Raw genomic sequence first — 24,431 nt, 5'->3', positions numbered from 1 at the left:
TTTGTGTATATGGAACAACAAAAATGGAAAACCTCACGGAAATATTGAAAGTCCAAAAAAGAGCAGTCAGAGTCATGTTACATCTGAATTTTTAATGATTCTGTCAAAGAAAAGTTTCAAAGAATTAAAAATATTGACCGTTTATGGGCTATTTTATTTATGAGTGCATAATGTTCCTAAGATACAACCCACTAAGGGATCAACATTATTTTATTCACTTCGTACAATACACGACACAAAAATGAGTCTAATTTTCCAAGTTACCCGTCTGGAGTTCTACAAAAAAAAAAAACACAACATTTGCAGGAAATAAATTTTTTTGAAAAAGTTACCAGAAGAAATTAAAAAAGAGGACAATTGTAATATATTTAAGAAAAAGTTAAAAGCATTTTTGACAGGTTTAGCTTTGTAACTCTATAGAGGAATTTGAAAAGGGTATTTTTTAATAATAACAATTTGATTTTTAGATTTAGTTTTTGGATGTAGTCTTTATTTTATATTATTTGAAACTTGACACTATTCTAATGTAAGAAATGTACTATATGTTTTTGAATAAAGAATATTTGACTATTGACTATTGACTAATTCCGACAACATGTGATTCACTGACGTCACAGTCTGCCAATTCCCCGCGAATATTCAAATGTCGTAATTTGACCTGTCACAAAATTTGTAGTTTTTGTTAGCATATCAGTAATATACAAATTAAAAAAAAAAATCTGTTTAAAACTGTCGACTCTTATGTAAAAACAGTAGTGAGCGTAATTGGTATGTATATCTCTACCACAGTTGAATTTGCCAGGAAACCATGAGCACTGAATATTTACAACACAAGCAATAATGGCATTTTTTAATTGAGGGTGAGCAATGCAAAACGGACAGGGAGATCTTGTCAAGATGCGGGCGGACCTATTGCTAACTTTATCATTCTCATGTCTAATTCTTCCTACAGGATCGTTGTTTAATTTTTTTCACAATTAAAAAAAGACACTAAACATTCATGTTGGTATTTTTCATAATACATACTGGGGAAAATCCCAAGAAGATCGATTCATAGTTCAATCATTTGTATCTTTATACATTTTTAGCGAATGCAAAAGGCTTGGAAGCATTATGAGAGTCGCAGCGCAACATCAAACAGCACTGGTACCCGACAGCCTTTATTGGTCCAATAATTTTCATTAGTATTTTTTGTTACAATAGACACTTTCTTTTTTTCATAAAAATCTCTGATAAAACATTATTTGAAAGTTTTTCTTGCACCATTCTGTACAATTGATAATTAAACAAATGTTTGTTATCTCATCATTTACAGATCAAAATGTCTTGTGCACTGACTGCAATAAATCTTGAAATTATTACACTCATTACAAGATTTGAAATATCTAGTCACTCAATGTTTTTTGGTTTTCAGCTAAACATACTTAATTTGTTGAATTTAAAATACTTTTTACGCCTATGACTGAACTTTGTTTTTGTATATAGTTTTGTTCTATATAATTTCTTGACTAGAATGTACAGCTGGTTGCTGAATAACTAATTTTATTTCACGGATGGATTCTATTATAGGCCTCTTATTACACTGAAGATTCTGATTAGGTAGTATAGTTTAAATATAATTTTATTTATGTTTGATATTGCAAACCTGTTTATTACGAATGATTAATGGTTAATACAGACTGTTTGAATGTATTTATACTTTTTTCCTTTATTTAACTAGATTCATTTGCAATATTTAAATTATGTAAAAGTTTAAATAATAAGTTGCTGTGAGTTATTTTCTATTTGTTGACAGTGAAGACACCAAGAAATCTTGGAGATCTCCAGAAAAAAGCGAAACACCTCCAAGATTCAACAAAGAGGGTGGCCGTTGGAATGATGGTCAAAAACCTGAAAGAAGGTACAATAAAGATAGTGAGGACAAACCATGGAACAAAGGAGAAAATAGGTTTAACAAAGACGATAGTAAGGAAGGAAGATCTGGTAGGGAAGAAGGTGGAACTGGAAGGTATAACAGGGAAGATTCAGGTGGAAGTGGTAGATTTAATAGAGATGATAATAGAACATATGGAGAACGAGGAGGGAGATTTAGTGATGACGATAAGGGGTGGACGATTTGGCAGAGATTCAGAATCTAGAGGCAGTAGATTCAACAGAGAAGATGGAGGAGGTAGATTCAACAGAGAAGATGGAGGAGGTAGATTCAACAGAGAAGATGGAGGAGGTAGATTTAACAGAGAAGATGGAGGAGGTAGATTTAACAGAGAAGATGGAGGAGGTAGATTCAACAGAGAAGATGGAGGAGGTAGATTTAATAAGACTGACGATGACAAACCTTGGAGAAAAAGAGATGACGATTCAGCTGATTGGAGAAGTACTAAAGACAAAAATGATGGTGGAAGTTGGAAAGATAGAGACGGTTCTAGCGGTTACAAAGGTGGTGACGGTGGGAAAAATTGGAAAGATAGAGAGAGTGGTGGTGGAGGCTGGAATAAAGATAGAGACAGTTGGAAAGATGGCGGCGGTGTGATCGGAAAAAAAAGCAGGTAATTATTTCTACTGTAAGAATTGCTATTCTATTATTTTACAACCTACTGATTTATAGAATCTTTGATGGGTTCATTAAACTGTTATAATTTACTGTTGTTTTATATATATATATATATATATATAATAAATAACTATGTAGAGAAATGAATTGTTAACCCTAGAACTGGTAATGGTGTCACTCTGTACTGGCGGCTCTATTTTAACAGCCTCGCAGACGTTTCTTATAATGTATCATATTTCATAACTGTTAGTCCAAATATAAACTATTATATGTCAATGTATTCACAACTATATGGAGAGCATTATAATTACAATATCTTATTGTTTCCATGGAAACATATTTTTGTTTTTTTACAAAATGTAAGAAAAATGTTTTTTGAACATTATTTTTGTAAATATTCCACTGTGTAAATGCTTAGCAATAAGCTTTACATCAAAACTATTAATGTATAACTTATTCAAAATTTTGTCCTGATTTCAAAAATATATAATTATTGTAACTTTTACCTCAAAACGTATGTGTTACAGGGCTTTGTATGAAGAAGCACGCGTATTTACTTATTTTCAAAAATGCGTAGATTTCTAAATAAATATTATTGTTCGTGGGTAAACATAATCTCATGACTGCATTTATACTTATATATAGTATGACAGACAAAACAAAAATAAAATAATAAATTTTAATCTTACCTTATTTACATATGTACAATATATACAAAGTTTCATTTTTCACTCAGCGTCACTAGATCCTCCTCCCCCCCCCCCCCCCCAGCGAGCTCTCTAAGATCATTTGATCGGTCTTTAAGGTTTTCACCCATACTGAACAACTAAAACTATAACCTAAGAAAGCTAAAAAAACAATAATAACAACACTAAACAAGTATGTAACAAGTGTGTATTTTAAAACACTATAAAATACAAATTACACAAATACTATTGGATTCGTAACCTCAAACACAAAACCCGGCACTTGTTTACAGTTTCACAACAATGTGGTTGACCCTTACTACGTTCATGTCAGCTGACCATAGAGAACGATGTTTTACGGTAAACAAAGAAGACAATAATCGAAGTAAGAACAGTAAATCGGTACTATAGTTAATGCTCTTCCAGAATATATCAAATAAAAAATCATTTATATGACCTTAATTGCCTAAAATTTCAATAACTGTACGTGTCTACTTTGGCAACGAATATTCGTCCTTGCCAAATGGGACGGGCCTTTGGCGACGAAAATTCGTTTCATACCAGCTGGAGGGTTAAGACAATTTTTGACTCTATTCCAGTAACCTACAAGTTTGGTATTATTAATAAAGAACTCTATTAGTAGGTTGAATGAGATATTTTAAGGTAACATTCTCTTTTGTTGACTATATATATTTACTTTATATATATTTAGTGAATTTTGATTTACAGATTTGATAATGATGGTGGTTTCAAGAAAGGTGGTTTTAGCCGAGAGTCACCAACGGAAAGAAGCAGTTTCCGGAAACCTTGGGAGAAAGGTATAATATTCCTATCTTGTTTGTATAGGATGTTCCATCATAGTGAGACATGTTTTACTTATTAAAAGACAACCCGGTGAAGAAGTAGTTTATTGAGGCCTTTTTAGATCTCTTTTTCAGTTAAACACTTTAGTTACTTAAAGTTATGTAAGGAGCACTTTGTAAAGTATTATTTATTCGTGAAAGACTTGAATGGTTAACAGAAGTATCAACTTGGAATAAATTAAAACTGACCGATTGTTCTGATTACAAGCAGCTCTGTCCTTGTTTGTTTATAACTCTCTTTGTAACGATTTATGAACAGACCAGTAGAGAACCAATCTGTAGCTACTCTCAGATGACAAAAAATAGGAATAGACTTTGGTGTCAAATATCAACCATTACTGATGAATCTTATTGTAATAAAGCAATTTAAAATATAATTATTAAACAGTTAATGTAAAGGATTACGACATTTCCCAATATACAATTTTTTATTTTGTGCAAGGCCTTTCTGATGTAATCTGATGTAGGTATTGGATGTAATCTTTGATTCAGAAAGGCCTTGCACAAAATAAAAAATTATATATTGGAAAATGTTGTATTCCTTTATACTAGTGATACTACAATAAACAGTTTTTTTCCAATGCTCGAAGATTCTACAGTTAATGTAAAGCTAAATAATAATAATAGATAAAAATAAGAATGGCCATCCTCGCTAGAATAAGTGGGAAACTTATTCTGTAATAGACCTTCAAGGACAACTTAGTTAAAATATTGTAAATATAAGACTAGATATTTGCAAAATAATTGGATAAAAATGTATTTGTAATGCAAGTTTTTATTCTTTGAGTACTATTCTTAGACAGTAAAACTAGCTAGAGGGCAATGTTATTGTTAATAGTTTAAACTAGCGGACAAATTAGTCTTTTCTAAGTAAAACAAAAACATATTGTTGACATGAACATTGAAAGCAAGTTATTTTTGTAATATAAAGTTATATTGACTTGGTTTGCTAATTATGTCCATTAAAAGATTTAGTTCTACATCTATGGAAATTATTATTTTTCTCAAGTATCTATTTTATTTTTAATTCTGTGTAGTTATATTTGTAAAAAGTGACAGTTTAGAAAAAGAATTTTAGCTAAATCCCATAATTGTAAAAAATCTTTGGATTAATTTAGGTATGTAAAACTGTTGTTATCTGTTCTTTTCAGTATTACAGTTTTTCAACTTAATAATTATTTTTAAATTGCACACAAAAGCTTCAAGAATGAAGTGTCAAACAAATGACACAATTTCAGATCTAAACATTATTAATTATTCAATAATATTGTATTTTCTTACTAATTCAACCAATTTGATTTTGTTGTAATTAGTAACCATTTTAAATTGTAATGTTTCAGGTAGTGGTGATTCATTCCCTAAGCATTCCCCTAAATCACAAAAGGTAAGATCTAGTTTTAACAAGTATAATACACTAATTAAACTAAATTTTGCATCTTGGCCAGATTACACATTCTGTGTCTAATTTTATTTTTGCTTAGTACATAACTGGTCGTGCCATGTCAAGTTGCGTCTTGGCACTGCAGTAAAACTTCTTGAGCCTAGTTTTATATATATATATATATATATATATATATATGTAATGAAAGTAACTAAAACCCTTTTAAAAAATCTTTGTATTACATACACGTGTTTCGGTTTTTAACCATCATCAGTGTACATTAACCTCTAAATAAATAAATAATAAACAATTAGATATACACATGTGGACCTTTTAAACATATGTTAAATTTAACTAACACAGTTGTAATTTTCTTATTAGTAATCTGTATTTATAATTCAAAAATTTTTAATTTTTATTTTATTATTTTCAATAGTTTTTAATTTTTTTCAAAATTGGATTTGTCTTATTTTTCAGATTACTATTTAAAATGTTATGAGGATCTTTATTATAATTTAGATAGATATGTAATTCTTCTTTTGTGTTTAATTTCTCTCCTTTCCCTTCGATGTCTACAATTTCCATGTTCTTTTCAATATTTGTGTAGTTATGGTCAGTCTCTAATAAGTGTTCAGCAAAATTTGATTTTATTGTAGACATGTTATTTGTTTTCAATGCTTGTATGTGTTCTTTAAACCTTTTATTAAAATATATATATATATATATATATATATATATATATATATATATATCCTATATATATAGGATAGTTTCTTTCTATGTCAAACTGCACCATATCATTCATATCTCAGCAGTTCCAACCACTGTCTCATGTTCAACCTATCTTCCACTTCCATGTGGTCCTATTCTACCAAATCTTACTGTGATTATACTAGATCTGATTTTTGAGAATATATTTTAGGACCAAGGTAAAATTAGTGCACCAATCTCGGCTCAAAATTTGAGCCAAATTTTGATACGTCCTGCCCAACAATAATACTCCCAAACAAATGACAACCCATTTTAATGTTAAGTTTTAAAAGTTTTAGTGCTTAGCAATTCCTGTTTTTCATGGTTTGGTTTCTACGAGTTCTCCTATTGGTTTTACAAACAAAACGCAGTTAGTTTGAGTGCTTAAATTGTTCTAAATTAATTTAAAAACAAAAATCATGCATACTATATAGACGTAAATTATTTATGTGTAACATGTAATCCTAGAAAAAATTAACTTTCATTGTTATGGAAACATGCCATTTACACTTCGTCGACCAAAGCTGTGTGATCTTCTCAAGGTCATCAAAACAACAAATGTTATCTGGCTGTAATAAAATAAAAAATAATATTTTACACAGTTATGTCCACCAGAAAAATATGTTATATGATGGATAAGATCAGGAATAATTCACAGCCTGTTCAGTGCTGCTATCTACCAGAAAATGGTACAACTACATGGTCAAAGTGTAGTCATGTCTTGGTTTGTTGTGGTATCGCTTTTCCTGGCAGTTAACACTCGTCACAGAGCGATTGGGTTATTTCACTGCTTCCATCCTACGGGTTCTCAGCGTCTCTCCATATTTGACTAAAATCTTTCCTTTACCTTGTATTCAATTCATGAAACACACTGGGTGTTTTTTTTTTAAACATCCCTTCACAGACATAAGCTTCCAAAATTTGTTTACCCTGATAATGCTTGGTAATGCTTCAAACGTGTTTGGTATAAATTCTGGACAAATCATAGCCCCCTGCTATATCCATGCCAAAAATATATGAGTAAAGTCTTTTATGAGTTTGTAAATTGTTATCTAAGTGTAAGTTACTGGTAGTCGATTTTTATCTAAGATACATGATCCTGTTCTTTTGATACCATTGTTTTTCATTACCATAAATCTTTAATTTAATCGTTCAAACATGCTGTTCAAATATAAGGATAACCGGTCCAAATTCTTGATTAAACATCTTATGTGGCAGTGAACGATTGTTAAAACTGTTGCTACCACTATTATAAAAGAAGTTTACACATTCCTTGAACATCTATCTCCAGACAAAGGAAATGTATATAGACATCGCTGTCATCATCTAAAGAAGCCAGCAGAAGCAAACCTATGCAACAGCCTGCCCGCCCAGTGAGGAAAAAATTTAATTCAATATTAGTTATGCAGCAATAACTAGCAAACCACTACATGTATAAAAATTAACATTCACATGGAAAAGAAAAAGCTGTATACAAATATACTTAAGTTTAATAATAACCTTTTGTTAAATAATGTTTTTTTGTTATTTTTTTAATTCTTTGCTGATATTTTCAAAACTATAACACCTTTTGAACACATCTTGTATATGGGCCAGTAAAGGTCACACTCATGGCTAATAACTGTTTAGATCATCATTGTGATTCACATTTTTCTGAAGTTTCAGCTTTCTCTAAAGTTATGGGATCTGCACTCAAAATGTTATATAAATATATGCATTTTATATAAATTGTAGTTTATTCCCGACACTACAACGGGTGACAGATCGGTCTGGAGTCTTTTACGTTCAAAAACTATTTAGGCTGACTGATCATCCAAGCAGTCCTCAAAAGAAAAACGCTTAAGGAAGATAGATCGGGCCTTATTCCTCAAAGGGTTAACTAGGGTGTTAAATTCGACCCTATGTTTCTGAACTTAACTTTCTTATAATATAACGAAGCACAACAGAATTAACCCTTATAACGTCACAGACGCTGTATGGCGCATAGACAAACTATCTCCAAACGGCAAAGACGCGGTACGGCGCATCGACACAAAACTGCGTCTATAGCAAATTTAAGTTCCTTTTAAATCCGATCAATGTCACTAACGGTATGCGTCAACCATGTGTGTGGGTTATTGACCTATGTCAAGCGTCAAAATATAGCTGTCGCGTTACATTGTTTGAAACAATAGACACGGTGTCTAGACACTCTCCCCGCCACACGGCACAGACGCCGTACAGCGTGCGCTTTTGTTTGCAGTTTGGCTTCAGGTAGTGCGTGTCTAACCATCGCTGAGTCGGTTTCCTTCGTCGTGTTTTCTGTTTATATGGTTTTTATTTATTTTTAATTTTATTATATATAATTTATTATAAATATAATTTATTTTAATTATATTTATATAATTGTCTGGTAATGTTTATAGTTTAGCTAATAAAATTTTGTGTGCCTTTTATTTTGACTTTATTTATATCTACAATTTAATGTCCCATAAATATATGTACGTACAAGATAATTTTTAAATTTTTACTTTTTTATACTTACCATAATTATAGAAAGTAAAAATAAAAATGAACTTTACACATTAAATTTTTTTTTTTTTATAATATTGTGCCGTTTGCTGGAAGTCGTGAAAAGATATACTGACGTTATAAGGGCTAAATTATGCTTGCCATTTACTTTGCTACCTTCTCTTAAAAATAGTTGTAATTTTAGTACACAAAGGTGTTAATTTATTGTCACTAACAGTAAATATGTCACAAGTAGTATTAATTAAAGTAGTAGCGATACAGTTTTACTGTTACAGTATATCCTATACTTGGAGTCACAGTCAGGTAATGGATGTGTTTATAGGTAACATATTTTTTGTGTTATAGCCGGATAGTGTGGGGGGGATCCCTCCTGTCACTGTCAAGGTTGGTAGCTCTGAAGATATCCAGGTAGTCTTCACTACATCTCCCATGGAGTTCTATGTTCAACTGACAAGTTCTTTCGATGAGCTAAATGAACTCATGGAGAAAATCAAAACCGCTTGTGAATCTGGTGAGTTATATAAATTTTTTGGTAAATGATTTATTTAATATCAAGATGTCCTCTGAAGCATTAAAGTCCTACATTCATCAAATTCCGTCCATTGTCAGTTCCTTCTCTTTTAATAGCAACCAATATATATATAACTACAACTCTCCATTTCCCACCTGTTCTATAGTTGATCCAGGAGGCAATGAAATCTTGGTGAATATTGTCAGTCATCCAGACGTTTTGTTTTAATTCAATTTAACCCAATAACAAATTAACATTCAAATTTCTGTAGTTGTATCACAGTAATCCATCGTGTCTCATTCCACATTTGTGTTTTTCCTTTTACTTCTACTTGTATTTTATCTTTGTCCTATATTTTTATGTGCATCTTAAATTTATATACAATTCATGTTACTATAAGTTAGTAATATATATTTAAGGTGCACTTATAAAATAATTATTTTAAGTAGAAATGTTATTGTATTATTACAACCAAATTCATTTAACCTGTTGATTAGTAGCGGCGCAGTGCACCAAGGTATAGGTTAGTAACGACGCAACTGTTGCGGTTTGAACAGTTTTACTGGTTAGTTTCACCGCAATACTTGCAACTCGTAAGGATATTGATTTCTAGACATCTAGCAGCTGTGGTAAGTACTACGGAACATCACTGGCCCAAGTAGTTCTCAGAGTATCCGCTAGATCGTAGGAGCGTTCAGTTTTGTTTCGTTCTGTAACAAAGCCCTGCAAGTGGCTTTGCGGGAAACCAGTAGTTAACCTCTTGCCGTGACATTGAAACCCGTGTTAGAGATTATGTTTTTGTTTTTCTCATGTGATTAGTCTGATTTATTACAAACCTAATTAGTTTTGTTGCCAATGGCTGGCCGTAGCCATCTAAATGATGATGAAATACGCGAGTTCTTTTTGGATTCGGGTAGTGAAGACGAAGAATTGTATAGTGATTTATTTCCTAACAGTGTGAACGCGTCAAGTGTTAGCCTAGACACAGACGTATGCCTACCTACAGCATATACAAATAAAATACTCAAAAATCCAAAAAATTAAAAAAGTTAAAAAAACTCACTTTTTGAGCCATGCGCACTAAAAAAAAACTCACTAAATAACAGGTTAATTGTCAACGTCATATTTTTAAAGTGCAGTATAATAATTTGGTCAATATATTTTTTATTAACTCTTTGAGTGCCAATGTCCGATTTTACCTGACTACAAAAGTTGGCCGAAAATGCCGACGTCCGATTTTACCGAACGTTCGGGAAAAAGTTACTAAAAATTGTAACCTTTAATATTTTTAAATAATATCATATTGAAATGTTTGTGAAGAATCGTTCTTTTCAAAATAAATTGTTATAGTGTACTTCCGATCAAACTTTAAATTATGAAACTCACATATAAACATTTTTGGTTGCCATAGCTACCAGAAACAATGTGATAATAGTTTCTTAAAAGTTGTATAACTTACTCATTATTGAAGATAATAATATAAATTTTTCAAGATTTACAGACAATTGCATACACTTTCCAGTGATATGGACTAAGAAAAGGATATGAATTTTTTTGGTTATAATAATTTGGTTGAAAAATGAAATTAAAAAATATTTTTGAATTTTTTTTAGGTAAGTCCATTTTTGGTATTCCTAAATTTATTGTTATGGTAACTTTGTTATTTTATGTAAATTAAACAGAGTTTTCAGAGAAAAATAAAAAAAGAATCATGTTGATAGCTTATTAAATAATCGAACTGTGAATTTTTTACTAAAACTTTGCAAAATGCCTGAAAAAGGGCTGGCACTTTTAGGTACACCCACTAGAAAAATACCTGGCACTTTTCAGTATACCCACTCAAAAAATACTTGGCACTCAAAGGGTTAAAATAATAAAGAATTAACCCTTTTAGTGCTGCAGCCACTTTGCAATGTCATGTTCATAAAATGGCAAGCCGTATCCTGTACATTTGCAAGAATTTAGAAAAACAAAAGGTATTGTACAACTAACGTGTGTTAGTTTTCACCCACACAGTTGATGATATGGCACATATTTCATTATACTTGAAACAGAAATAAAAAGCATCAAAACTGTGTTTAGTAAAAATGTTTATTTTTTAGTTAGACCCAATTATTGGTGTATCTAATATTCTTTTATCATACCACATGAAAGATTATTATAAATTACCAAATTTCATGTATTATTTGTTTTATAGAGGAATTAAATGTAATTTTAGTAAAATGACAAAAGTTAAATTATTTTTCCCAAGTGCAAGGATTTGGGAAGTGTTTGTTTTTGTGAAATAACTAATCACTGAGTTTCTATATTTTTCTTGCCATTTTATTGAGTATGGTTTGTAAAATGAAATATGTATATCGTGTTAGATTTTGTTTTAACTAAACAAACAAACATTTCTTTATAATGTCTTTTGTGTTCTTTAAATCTTTTGTTTAATTGTGAGTTTTCTTTTATCAAATAATAGAAAATAATAAAGTATTGTTGAAATGTAGCTAAGATGCTGCAGGATCGTATCGGCGAGAAAACATTATAAAGGGATTTCACTGTATACTACTCAAGAATTTATTGTTCTTATATTTAATTTGTAGATGTGTGTGAGTGTTTATCATATTTGAAATAATAAGAAAAAAGCTGACATGAATTCCAAGAAGGTTGAATTTTCCAAGAGAAGAGTTTAGATGCAAAGAGGATTTATCATATGATAAAATTTATAAATTTGGTATTGATAATTTGTTGTAGGGGAAGTGTCAGACATGAGTTCTGTGGCGGAGAAGGTTGGTTGCCTTGCAAAGTACTCTGAAGACGACTCCTGGTACCGAGGGTATGTGGAGGAGAAGAGTTTTGACACAGCTAAAGTGCTATTTGTTGACTACGGCAACAAAGAGGATGTCTCGTGTGATAAAATTAAAGTAAGTTGAACACAGATTTTTACTATTTTACGTACTGTAACTGAATTGTCTTTTTTGTTTTTATCTGACAATATATACATGTTAGTTTTCTCAAAATTTAATGTTGATACTATTTTTTGTATTTTAACCCATTGAGGTAGTAGAGTTTCAAGCAGAGCTCTGTCCGCTACACCAGGTCCGGATGCTGAGTTACAAGTCCAGCTCAATCTAGTTTTAATATCAGCCTTTGAGATTATTTTCATCATTGTTGTAATTTTTTTGTTTAAAGTTTATTATTGACGATGGAAGATTTGAAAGGATAAGAAGATTTTGAAAATTTGCCATTGTTTTTGTTACAAAAAAAGTGTAAAACTACGTTCCAAGGATTGAAATCTACCCTCTTCTTCAGGTTTACCTAAGACATTAAAAAACTAAAAAGATGCAGCAATGGACTGCCATTCAAGGTTAAAATAGTTATTAAGTGATACCTAACAAACTGCATGAAGAGACTAGAGAATGAATCCAAGTGATGCCACTTCATAGGAGCCAAGAGCATAAATGCAAAACACTCAAACTAATGAAGGTGAAGCGCTAAAGTTACTTCGTGTGTGATGTGTTTTTGCTCCTGTACAGTTACATTGCTTGAGTTCATTTTTCTCCAGTCTGGGCTTAAAGCAGTTCCTTTGAAGTCTCGACACAGATAGTCATTTACTACTTGATCATAGTGTAACTGAGGATGATGAGACAGAGCTGAACTACGTGAATTGTGAATTAAAACACAGTCCATATATTGGGTATACTCAGGAGTTAAAAAGCAAGTTCAAATTGAGAATTTGTTGAGGGATTTTTTTAAAGAACTACACTTTCCATATGCTGGAAAGGAATTATTTTTTATGTTTAATCAACTACTAATTAGTAAAATGAAAAATCATTAGTCCAACTATACTTCCTTGTGCATTTGTCAATATAAATTTATGTTAAATTGTTTATGAATCTATCCATGGGATAATATTGCTTAAACTACTCTAAATATCAAGAAAGTTCTGCCAATAGTGAGCTCTGGGCTTTGTGAAAGTGGAAAGAAAGTTGCAACGAGGGTGCTGGTGAAGAATTGTATCAATAGTGTCTTCAGTAATTTGATACAGCCATCGTACAGCTATTATTCCCATATCCTACTTTTTTCTACTGTTCCCCTTGTTTTTGCCACGTGTTGACACAACAGTTGACTGTTGTCAGGAGCTACCTGAGAGCATGTGTGTGCTGCCAGTCCAGGCTGTCAAGTGTCGTCTGTATGCAGTGCCAGAGACAGCAGAGACAGACGCTTTCTCAGCACTTGTGGATGGGAAAACGCTTAATGCACAGTTTGTCGCCAAACACTTCCTCACCAAGAGTTTTCAGGTATGTTCCATTCCTCTGGTTTTCCAACAGATTTGTGCTGTTGCTGATAAAAGTCAGCTGTGTGATTTTTCACAACATGACTACATTTTATTTTAGAGCAGTGCATGAACAATGGTCTGAGTGAGGTATATGAGAGTGGTGCCTTATCATTTTCAAAGTAAGCTTACAATACACTTGATGATTTTTACAATTATTTTTGAAAGTGTTATTTGTTTCAGTGTGTGTATGTTATCATTAACTGTTTTCAAAGGATATTGTGTCTTTCAAATTAGTTGAGCCCTGAAAAACCATAGATCCAAGTTCAAGATTTATTACACAATATTACTCTGATTATTTCTCACTTCTATCATCTATGTGCACAAATGAAATTTAGTTCAGAAGTAAATTTTGCTAACAAGTGCTCAAAACATTAACAAAGCGCATTATAGTGTATAACATGATAGTTTATTACATTGCTTTCATATTAGTACTGTAGAGGATTTCCCAAAAACTGGTGCATTAAACTGTTAATAAGTGTTGTCAAGAATTCTAGTGTGTTCACTATTAATGTAAATTTTATTCCAAAAAAAACTTTACTTTTCTATGCATAAAGATTGAAAACATTCAGTTTATACAAATTGTTTAGGTTTGTTATTTTTATATAAGTTCTTTCGCATTTGAGAAGGGAACATATTATGTATATTATGATTATTGATTGTACAACACTTCCATAACAAAAATAAACTCGGAATAAAGAATTTCCCACAATTCTAACCCCAATGTCTTATAGTTCTTAAATTGTCTATGACTCTAGAAGCACATCGAACCCCTTTTATAAACCCCTTCATCCTCCAATCACAAGTCAGCATGTGTCCAATAGTTTGCTGTTATTTGTTTAATGTATCAATTAGAGTTTGTTTGTGAGCAAATTATTATTTTTAAAAACTACAGTAATTATTTTGCGTACCTATGTTTTTATTATACAGAAATTTGTAATGCTGATTTCCAATAAGTTCTTGAATAATCTTATTTGAATATTCAATGGATTTGAGGTTCAGCTTCGACACGTCACTATTTGTGATATTGTGAAATCATGACGCCAAGCATATTTTAAACATTTCTGTTGGTTTGTTAATTTAATTCATTATTTTGTAATAAAATACTTTGAAAATATTGTTATTGGAATGAAGTTAAAAGAGCCTATGTATCAAGATAGCTTATCAGACTTTGACTCGTGTGATGGATACAAATCACTGTTCAGTTAGAAGTGTGCCACATAATTATCATTTTGATCAGTCACTTTAGTTTGATATATTCGTACAAGATGGGTGTAAGTTTTCCATCACAGTTGAAATAAAGAGTAGTGATTGAGTTCCTTTCGCTTAGGATTGTCAACTCACTTAATGACAAATGTTTACGGTGACAAATTAAGGGCATTAGTCATGTAAGAAAATGGGTTTTTAAGATTCAAAAGTTGCAAACGGAAAATTAAATGTGAAGGATGGTTCTCGTTCTGAATGTCCAGTGAGAATAACAACAGATGAAAGCCAGTCTCATGTTGATGTGCTTATACTGCTAAACGGACAGAAAACATCATGAAATCATTTCCTTTATGTGTGTACTTGTTGGGTGCAGAGAATGCTTACTTTTGAAATGAAATCTCAGTATCTAGACAAATTTTCGCCAATATGAAGATGAAGGTAATCCTAACCGATTTATGGATGTTGGAGGCATTACTTATCGGCCACCCCTCATATTTTTTATAAAGTTCTAATTATATTCTAAAGTGTCTTTAAATATCACGAAGTAAACTTGCAAGTACTCTTGTAAACTATTACCTATCTATTACAAAACACTTTACAGTAAAGCTTTTGAATCGTGATTATTAAGGGTGAGTTTGAAATATTCCTTCTTAAATGTTTCTATCATTCTTCAAATATTGATTGACTAAACCACTCTTGTTAATTATTCTTAGTAGTAAAACTTTAATTTGATATATTTTACATTTTCTTCAGCCATTGTTGGAACTAACTTATCTTGACACCTGACTTCAGACTACTGATCACTATACTTTATGATTAGCACTGTTGACATTATTTATCTATTGTCAAGCAAGTTTTAATTTAATATCTTTATTTATATAGTAATAACTGATATAACCACTTACTCATAGCTTTAGTTATGAATCCTTCTTAAAAGATATATCATCCCTACAGGACTAGTGTAAACAACTAGTACACACTGTTTTATGGCATTAGCATACATGCCTCCAGAGGATGCAACCATCACTTCGCCTTTGTACTTCTCCCTCCCCAACTCCACAATAACCCACGAAATTCACGACCCTGTAAGAATGGCCAGCAATGTTAGCATTTTTTTTTTTTTTTTTTTTTTTTTTTAGTGATTGCCAGAACTGCTCGGCTCTGTCTACATGCTCTTTCGCTACAAACCGTTTATCAGGCCTTTGAAACCATACTCTGAGACACTCTTGCAAAATTGTCACAATTTATAGCTCACTCAGTCACTGAGCAGCAATCCACAGTCTGCATTAAGCTATGAAACTCTTATGGAATTATTCAAAATGTTATCAATTATTGATACCTAAAGAAAAAAAATAATTGAATGCAAATTAATTGAACTACTTCACATTATTTCATATATAGACTATTACCAAATTAATAGACAATTCCTACTAGATGTTAACCCTTTGAGTGCCACAGCGTCGCTAATTTTGACGGTACGAAAATTGCATAAAGTGCCAGCGTCGCCAATTTTTGACGTTTCGTATTTCGATAATATTTTATATAGTACAAGATTATTTTGGCCAAATAATCAGGCGGCTGTATTCAATAGGTTTCAAACTATTAATAAATACGAGTTTTATGTTGTTTCTCTACTATTTTATCTGTGAAACTTATGTTGTTTGGGTACTTATCAAAAAGCCACTATTTTTGGACGAGTTTTCCTTATCGGGGACAAAATAAATTATAGTATTAAGAACAACTGACTTTATTTAACCTATTTTGGAATTTACAAGTTATTACGACAATCAATTAAATAAAAAACTATAAAGAACAACGTTTCATTATTCGAAAATGTCAGGTCATTCGTGTGTCTATTTGGAGATAGGAAGTATGACTCATCGAGTATTTTTAGATTCATTATGGAAGAAGGAACGTATAATGAAGTTTATTTTGATCTCTGATAAGGAAAACTCGTCCAAAAATAGTGGGCTGTGATAATACCGAAGTACCTGTACGATGATACTGTCTTCCAGTCACGTGACGTAGCGGACGAGTACCGTGTTGCGCAACGGCATTTCTTGTTGTTTATGTGCCGATAACCAAGCATTTGAGTAAATACAAAATAAAATAGTAACTTATACAGTATTTTACTGTATTTCTTTACAAAAGTAATGTATGATTTGAGTTGTGTTCAAGCGAAAAACGTGAATTTTCAGTGTAAATATTATTAGTTTTATTATTTAGTAAATGTAAACTTTTACGTAAATATGTTAGCAAGTATTTGTTTCTAAATTTACTAATCATATTTATTTGTGTTGTATTAATGTTTTATTAGATTTATTGGGAAAACTACATCATTACTGAGTAATTTCTAAATTCTGACAAATGAAGTACAGTTTATAAAATGTCGGTACCGGACAGCATTTTGTTAATACATATAATGCCATGTTTTTAAAATTCTAGAATAAGATATTACACATGGGTTTTATTTAGAATCATATGGCCTTTATCATGGTATAAAGAAAAAAAAATCTTAAAAATACCGTATACACGCAAATTAGGTCGAAAGTTAACTTTTTATACAAAAGTAAAACACTTTTTTTATAAATACTGAAATTTTTATATTTTTATAAATCAAATTTTATTTGTAACGATATGTATCATATTCTGCATTTCATAAGAAAAACAACAACAACAAAATGATGGAAATCTGTTTGGTAGTTATTTTACAACAGCTTTTTTCCCAAAAGCTTACAAATATGCGAAAAACAGCATGGCACTTTATGCATATGCCTTCGGAAAATACCCGTGGCACTCAAAGGGTTAAAGGTACATATAAAATATTTATATAGATTATATATATTAAATATTACATTATACATACTAAGTATTACACTACGTTTTAAATATTATACTATATATATATATATATATATATATATATATATATATATATATATAAAATATTACTTTTTTACATAAACCTAAAACATAATACACTAATCATGTCTAATTATACAAAAGTTAAGAGACAATATTCTTACTATATATACAGGGTGATAATAGACTATACATTTCTCTGATATTATAGCTGGCTTCACAGCCTCAGAAGTATTGATAATGAAGGGTTGCAAGGAGCAGGTATGGAAAGTGTGGGTATGTTCACATTGCTGCACCTTTTAACCCATTGCGGATCACTGACGAGCTGGGCTCGTCACGCAGCGGCCAGGCTTAACGGCACGATGACGAGCTCAGTTCGCAAAAGTGGTCTGCTTTTAAGTTTCCCTCCAAATAGTTCTATTAAAGTCTGAAAGATCGGGCGATCATCTTCACTTGTCAACTAAGAGTGTTTAACAATGGTCTACGTTTAGAGTTTTCAAAAGTTTTACAAATATCCTACAGATCGCAGTTGTATGTCGAAGTTGAAAAATCATTCATTTGAGTTTACTCTCTGCTTTTTAGCGCTTCTGATTGGGTGTTTTCCTCAGTTGTTATTATAATACTTTTGAGGTTAGTGACACAGAACTAAACGACGCAGAAGTACATGTTGGTGGGTTTAGTCTAGACAATGGCCCGGATGTTGTAATCGCTTCACCCGAGCCGCTTTATTTAGACTATGATTCAGACATCATCCCTGCCACCCCGGATACTTGCTCGCGTGTTATCGTTCCTACATCACGGATACCCCAGCAGGCCCATGTTCCATCTGAACGAATACCTTCACAGCTGAATTTTCTAGTATACAATAGCGAGCGATACGATGTGGCGCACCATTGCTGTTCATGCGGCTGCTGACCGTAAATTAATTCGTGCCCCGCGCGCCAAAACAATACGATCCGCAATGGGTTAACAGATCTAAACTGCACTAGTTCTACGACATTCCGCTTGGTGCTGCTCACCGGTCACTAATGGGGTGGGTTTCTAGCGTAAGCCGCTGGGTGGCAAATACATCAAGGGATTTCAACTGATAACATTGAAAAATATATCTTCTGAGAAGGAATCTTAACTAAGCAAGGTGTCCAGCATGCGGGAATTGTGCCTAAATTTACTATGTACAGGAAAAATGCGAGATATTTACTGGAATTTTGAGCAAAATACGTAAAAAGTTAAAAAATAAACTAAGCATAAATAACACTAATTTTTGTAATTAAATTCAAGGATATTCATCAACGTCTTTTCAGCTGAGTAGTTCAGCTTCTTTTAATTATTGATTATTAGACAACACAGTGTCAAAACCTGGTTCTAGTTTTTACAATGAACTGGAAGTGAAAATTAAATGTAATCAAACAAAAAATTCAAAAACCACTGTAAGTCATATCAGTTCAGGGAAAATTACCAGTAAACTAATATGTTGTGTTTTTTTTTTTTTTTCAGATATAAGTTATCACATAACCTAGTAATATTTCATAGGAAATTATAAAATGCGATTTGTTACATCTACTTGATAGTATCTATCATGTTTTTAGGTTGTCTTGGTAGATAACGAAAGTGGGACCAACATAAACACAACAATGGGAGCATCAGAGGAAGAAATCCAGACAATCTCCTCCAAGGTAAGAAACATAATGGCGCTTTTTTATATTTTTTTGTACTTAACACATAATTGAAGTCCATTTAAGGCTTCTGTGGTTTCACTATCCACTGTCATATGAAAAGTTATGTACATGGTGCTAACATTCACAAGAATAATACAGTTATAGTTAGTTAAATTTATGAAAATAAAATTCTGCATATGAATTTAATTAAAGGATAAATATCAAACTTTTTATCCATAAGTGATCTTTAAGATCCATAAGATGACCTTCTCATGGAATTCTGTTAAAAGTCTGACTGATTTATCTTATATTGTAAGCTTAGATAAATTTTGCATTGATGTGTGTATGTATGCATGTATATATATAAATGTTTCAATTATCAACGTTGGAAAACCATTTTAAATCGAGTAAATCTTTTTACAATTCAAAAATAGAATGATCATAATTTTTTTTTATAACATACCTTTATTAATCATCGTAATTATGATAGTCCTTCTCAAAAAAGTCTCCCTTGAATGTGATGTCTTCAAATACATACTGGAAACCGTTTGTTGAGAGGTCTCTCAAAGACGCCTTTACAGCCTTCACCACTGCTTCTGATGATGGATGATGCCTCCCACCAAGGCGTTTCTTCAAGTTAAGGAATAGAAAAAAGTCACATAGGGCTAAATCTGAACATTAGGGGGGATGAGGGATGCATTTCACATTGATTTTTGCCAGATATTCAGCAACAACATTGGTAATATTTGGTCGTTCATTATCGTTGTGCAGCATACAGCCTGCTTCACGGAAATATGGTCTTTTGCGCTTGATATAGAATTGCAATGTCTTCAGAACATGTTTATAGTATTGTCCAGTTACTCGTGTTTGTAGGTATGACATGCTGATAAACCATTCCATGAATATCAAAATATGAGGTAACCATAACTTTCCCAGCAGAAGCAACCACTTTTGCTTTTTGGGAAGCTGGTGGTAAAGGAGATTTCCACACTGAGCTTTGCTATTTGCTCTCAGGATCAAAATGATGTAGCCAGGTGTCATTAGCATCTTCACATTTCAAAGAAACTCCAGATATTTCTCTAACATCAACTTTAACTGCATGCACATCTGCATTTGAATGTCCTTTTGTTTGGGAATCAACAGTCTTGGAACCCATCGTGCACAGACATGTCTCATGTGTAATTTTTGTGTCACCAACATGTGGGTGGCTCCCTATGAAATGATCAGTATCCTCTCTCACATCGACATCAGCAGTGATGATGTTTTACTTCCATAAGAACAGTACTGGAGCATCAGGTCCATCTTCCTTTGAAATTGATTCTCTCCACTCTTTAAACATTTTATACCACTTTGTGCTCTGCTGTAGGGAAAAACAGAATCTCCACATATCTCAGCTGAAGATTTCTTGAGATGAAAGCAGAATTTCAAAGCTGCGTATTGTTCATACGTGTTAGCTCCATTGCATTGATAGGCGATACTGAACTTCCCTGCCTCTCACAGGCGAGAATCGGGAGCCCCAACAATGAAACTACTGCTATGTGGTAGTTTCACATAATATAATATCATAAGATTAAATTTTAGCGTGCAAAACTATGACCATTAAAAAATTATGATCATTCTTTATTGAACAGCCCTTGTATAAAACATTTCTCTTGTTATTTTCATCCTCTTTAATTTTGTTACATTTTGATCAGCCACTTTGCAATTGTTAAAATATTTTAAAACGAACTTTTACCAAATGTTTCTTTCAACAAGAACTTTAAAACATGTAGATATACCATGTTACACAGGTTGGAACCTTTGGTTTTGGTATTGTGATATGATTGAGGTTTTTAACTTGTTATGGCTGTAATTATCCTCCTTTCATGCACTGCATCAAACTCTTCTTATTTCCTATTACATATAAGAATTCGTTGAATAGCCTATAATTATGTAATAGGCAATAGGGGGATATCATTAAATTTTACTTAATAAATATTAACAGTTTATTCCTAAAACTGTTTCATATGATAATTCAAATGTCATTGGTATATAAATAAAATCTTACCTAAAGGTGATCATGTGGAAAACTGTTATTCATCATATTTTATTGTTTTAAAATAAAGATTAACACTTTAGTAGTTTAAACTAAATTGAGAAAAAGTGCAAGAAAAAATGAAGTTATCTTATTCTTATATAATGGCTAAAATCTATCTGTTAAAATAGAAACTACGTTATAAATAATATATGCTTAGAATAAAATTATCATAATTTGTGTCAAGAAGTCATTTGTGAAAAATTGTTATAATATAAATTACATTGTGAAATATGTCAATATAAATTTTTGAACACAACGGTGAAATTATATATGTTGTGAAAAGTGAAAATGAGGAACTCCAGTTAATTTTTTAATGATATGTAAGGTTTAGTGAATCTTAAAAAGCTCAGAAGGCTAGTACTGACTAGCTCAGTTGGAAGGGAGACTAAGAGATCTACAGTTTGACGAGGGCCTCTACCATGGGAATACTTTTACACTTGTAGGATTGACAAATCATTGAAGGAATCAACAAGATGAATGAAATATTAAAATGTGAGATGAGATTAAAATTTATGTCTCAAGCTGTATAAAAGAAACTAAAAGAAAAATACATAAAAAGAACTGAAGATAAATAGACAAATTATAAATACAGTTAATAAACTTCAAGAAATAAGCATTAAAAAATATGAAAAAAAATTCACACAGTCAGTTCTGATAACTTGTCACCTGGGAAATTAAAAATGTTTATTAATCACACAAATAATATTTTAAAAAATGAAAAAATGACAATGAAGCAAAATGCCAGAAGAATTCAGTTTCTTTAGAAACAATGACAATGAAGAACACTTGTGTGTATGCTAATAGCTCGGCGTAGAAGTGTGTTGCCTTGAGTAGTTGACTGACTGCACCTCCCTGTTCGCAGGAGGTGGAAGAGAATGGCACCGACGAGGCGAGTAACCCCCAGTTTACACACACTGTGTACATATTTGGCGACAGTCACGCAAGGGACCAAGCGACACATCTAAACGCTTCGCTAAAAGGCACATTAAACGTCAGATCCACTTGCTGTCCAGGTTGGCCCTTGAATGAGGTTGTGGAGAAGGCGATAGCTCGCTTGGAGGAGTTCGCCGCACTCACCTTGCACGATTTTATCGTGATTGTCGGCGGATCGAACGACACCTCGGAAATCCACCAGAGGAAGCTGTCCGAACTCTATGCCCTGTTGTTCAAGTCCCTCCCGAACACCAACATCATTGTGTGTGAAACTCCTTTCAGATTTGACGAGATCGAGAAAAACACGGAAATCGCCAAAACTAACATTATGGTGTCACAGCTGTGCAGTGCTTATCCGAACGCAACTTTTCTACCGATGATAAATGCGATGCAACGGTACCACTTTACAAACCATGGACTGCACATGAAGCAGTCAGGAAAGCGGATTTTAAGTGTGCTTATTTCTCAGTGTATCAAGAAAATACTGTGGCAAAACTACGTGACCAGCTTAAAGTCATAGTTTAGTGTTAAGTAGATTATAGGTTAAAACTTTTCTCAACAGTGCTTGGGGCCAAATTATAAAAATTGTATAAATGTACTAACTTCCAAAAAGTTATAATGAACTTTCCATATTTTAATCTTGTATGAAATGTGTTTTATAAATGAATAATTATAGCTTTTTAGGAGTTTATTTTTAATGATTGAGTTAATACAAAACTATTGGTCTGTTACAATGTTACAGGCATGTAATACCTTAAATTGGGGTAAGAATGCTTTCCATTGCTTTCACTTTATAGTTTGGCCCCAGATTACCTTTTTTGATGTTTTTACTTGTTCCTGGAACTGTATTATGTTTTAACTTATGAACTTTAATTTCTTTATGTACTATGTACTGTATTACTTTTTTTAAAGTAATTAATTTTGTGTGTGAGGAGGAAAAATATTCAATTTTATATGTAAGTATTTAAAAAGATAAGCAGCTACTAAATAATATTACTCTATTCAATGTGTGGTTGTTTGAGGAAAATTTTATAAAGCTAATTTTTTCCTATCGGCTACTACATGGCAAAATAATATTTGGCCAAAAGTTCCCAAGACATAGTCCTGTTTCCTCCTCCCCACCCATAAAGGTCATGTTTGTAAGCTTTCAAATGATATCCCATATATATTTGTACCTGTTTTTACAAGTATGTTCTTTTTATGTCTATTTTCCTCTTGATAATTTTTACAATTAATGTCCGTACTTAGTGCTAAACTTGTTTTTTTAATAGATAATTATAAAAATATTTCAATTTTTGTGATTTGAAGTTAATGTTTCTTATATATTTTTTAAATTTGTACAATCTGACAAAACGCTGAATGAAAGTTGTAGCACATTGTATAACACTGCTACATGAAAGCACTGTTATTTCCACACATATAAACATGTCTATAGCTTAATTCAGTGTTGAGTTTAAAGGCAGCTTTGTGATGAATGAAACAAGAGATGTGCACCTTCCAGTACCTGATGTGATTGGCTGCGGTGCTGTGTATTATCATGAAGTTAACTTTTTACATATTATTGAGTGATTAATTGTCATAAAGTGAATTGCTTAAGAACATAAAAGTATGTTCACATATCAAAATGTTAAATTTTATTTTTAAACTGTAGCGTAAGTATTTTATTTTGGATAAATTTTACTTTGAAACTTGTGCATTTTAAGTATTGATCTATTAAACGTTATAATTTTCAGGGTGGCTATCAAACTAGGAACTTAATGCACCAGATGTAGTATGCCGGTGTTCCTGTAAAACTGCGATAGTCTCAAAAACAATTTTCCTGTCCTAAGAACTTATGAAATCAAGAAATAATTTTGACAGCTCCTTGATTTAGGTTTTGGTTAATCTCGAAATGTATTTTATGTGATGTGGTCTGTGAATGTAGATGCGACGCCGTTGGCCTCCACTAGTGTAGGGGAGTATATCTTGGTTAGTTTTACCCCTGTGTCAGGTCAAACCATTGTAAACACGCAACAATCTATTGGACAATTACATTCTGCCAATTGATTGTCTTGGGCCTCACAACCAGCGATATAGCTGTAACACATACTTGTGACAGTTCTCACGAGTAAATTCACTTATTTT

The 24,431-nt window shown here is 32.1% G+C and overlaps 1 protein-coding gene across 1 annotated transcript; it reads left to right on the top strand.

Moving 5' to 3' along the window:
* Window positions 1-1,795: 1,795 nt before the first annotated feature.
* LOC124373050 lies at window positions 1,796-23,284 on the top strand (the record flags this gene model as incomplete). Its single annotated transcript, XM_046831454.1, has 8 exons — window positions 1,796-2,546; window positions 3,967-4,055; window positions 5,441-5,484; window positions 9,088-9,253; window positions 11,993-12,162; window positions 13,378-13,539; window positions 19,229-19,315; window positions 22,237-23,284. Coding segments are annotated over 8 exons (2,060 nt in total), but the record flags the coding sequence as incomplete, so codon positions are not given.
* Between the last annotated feature and the right edge of the window lie 1,147 nt (window positions 23,285-24,431).

This window comes from Homalodisca vitripennis, unplaced genomic scaffold (genome assembly GCF_021130785.1).
Source record: "Homalodisca vitripennis isolate AUS2020 unplaced genomic scaffold, UT_GWSS_2.1 ScUCBcl_4726;HRSCAF=11081, whole genome shotgun sequence".
NCBI classification, from domain to species: domain Eukaryota; kingdom Metazoa; phylum Arthropoda; class Insecta; order Hemiptera; family Cicadellidae; genus Homalodisca; species Homalodisca vitripennis.
The sequence above is the reverse complement of the archived record's forward strand: the minus strand, read 5'-3'. Positions and strand labels throughout refer to the sequence as shown.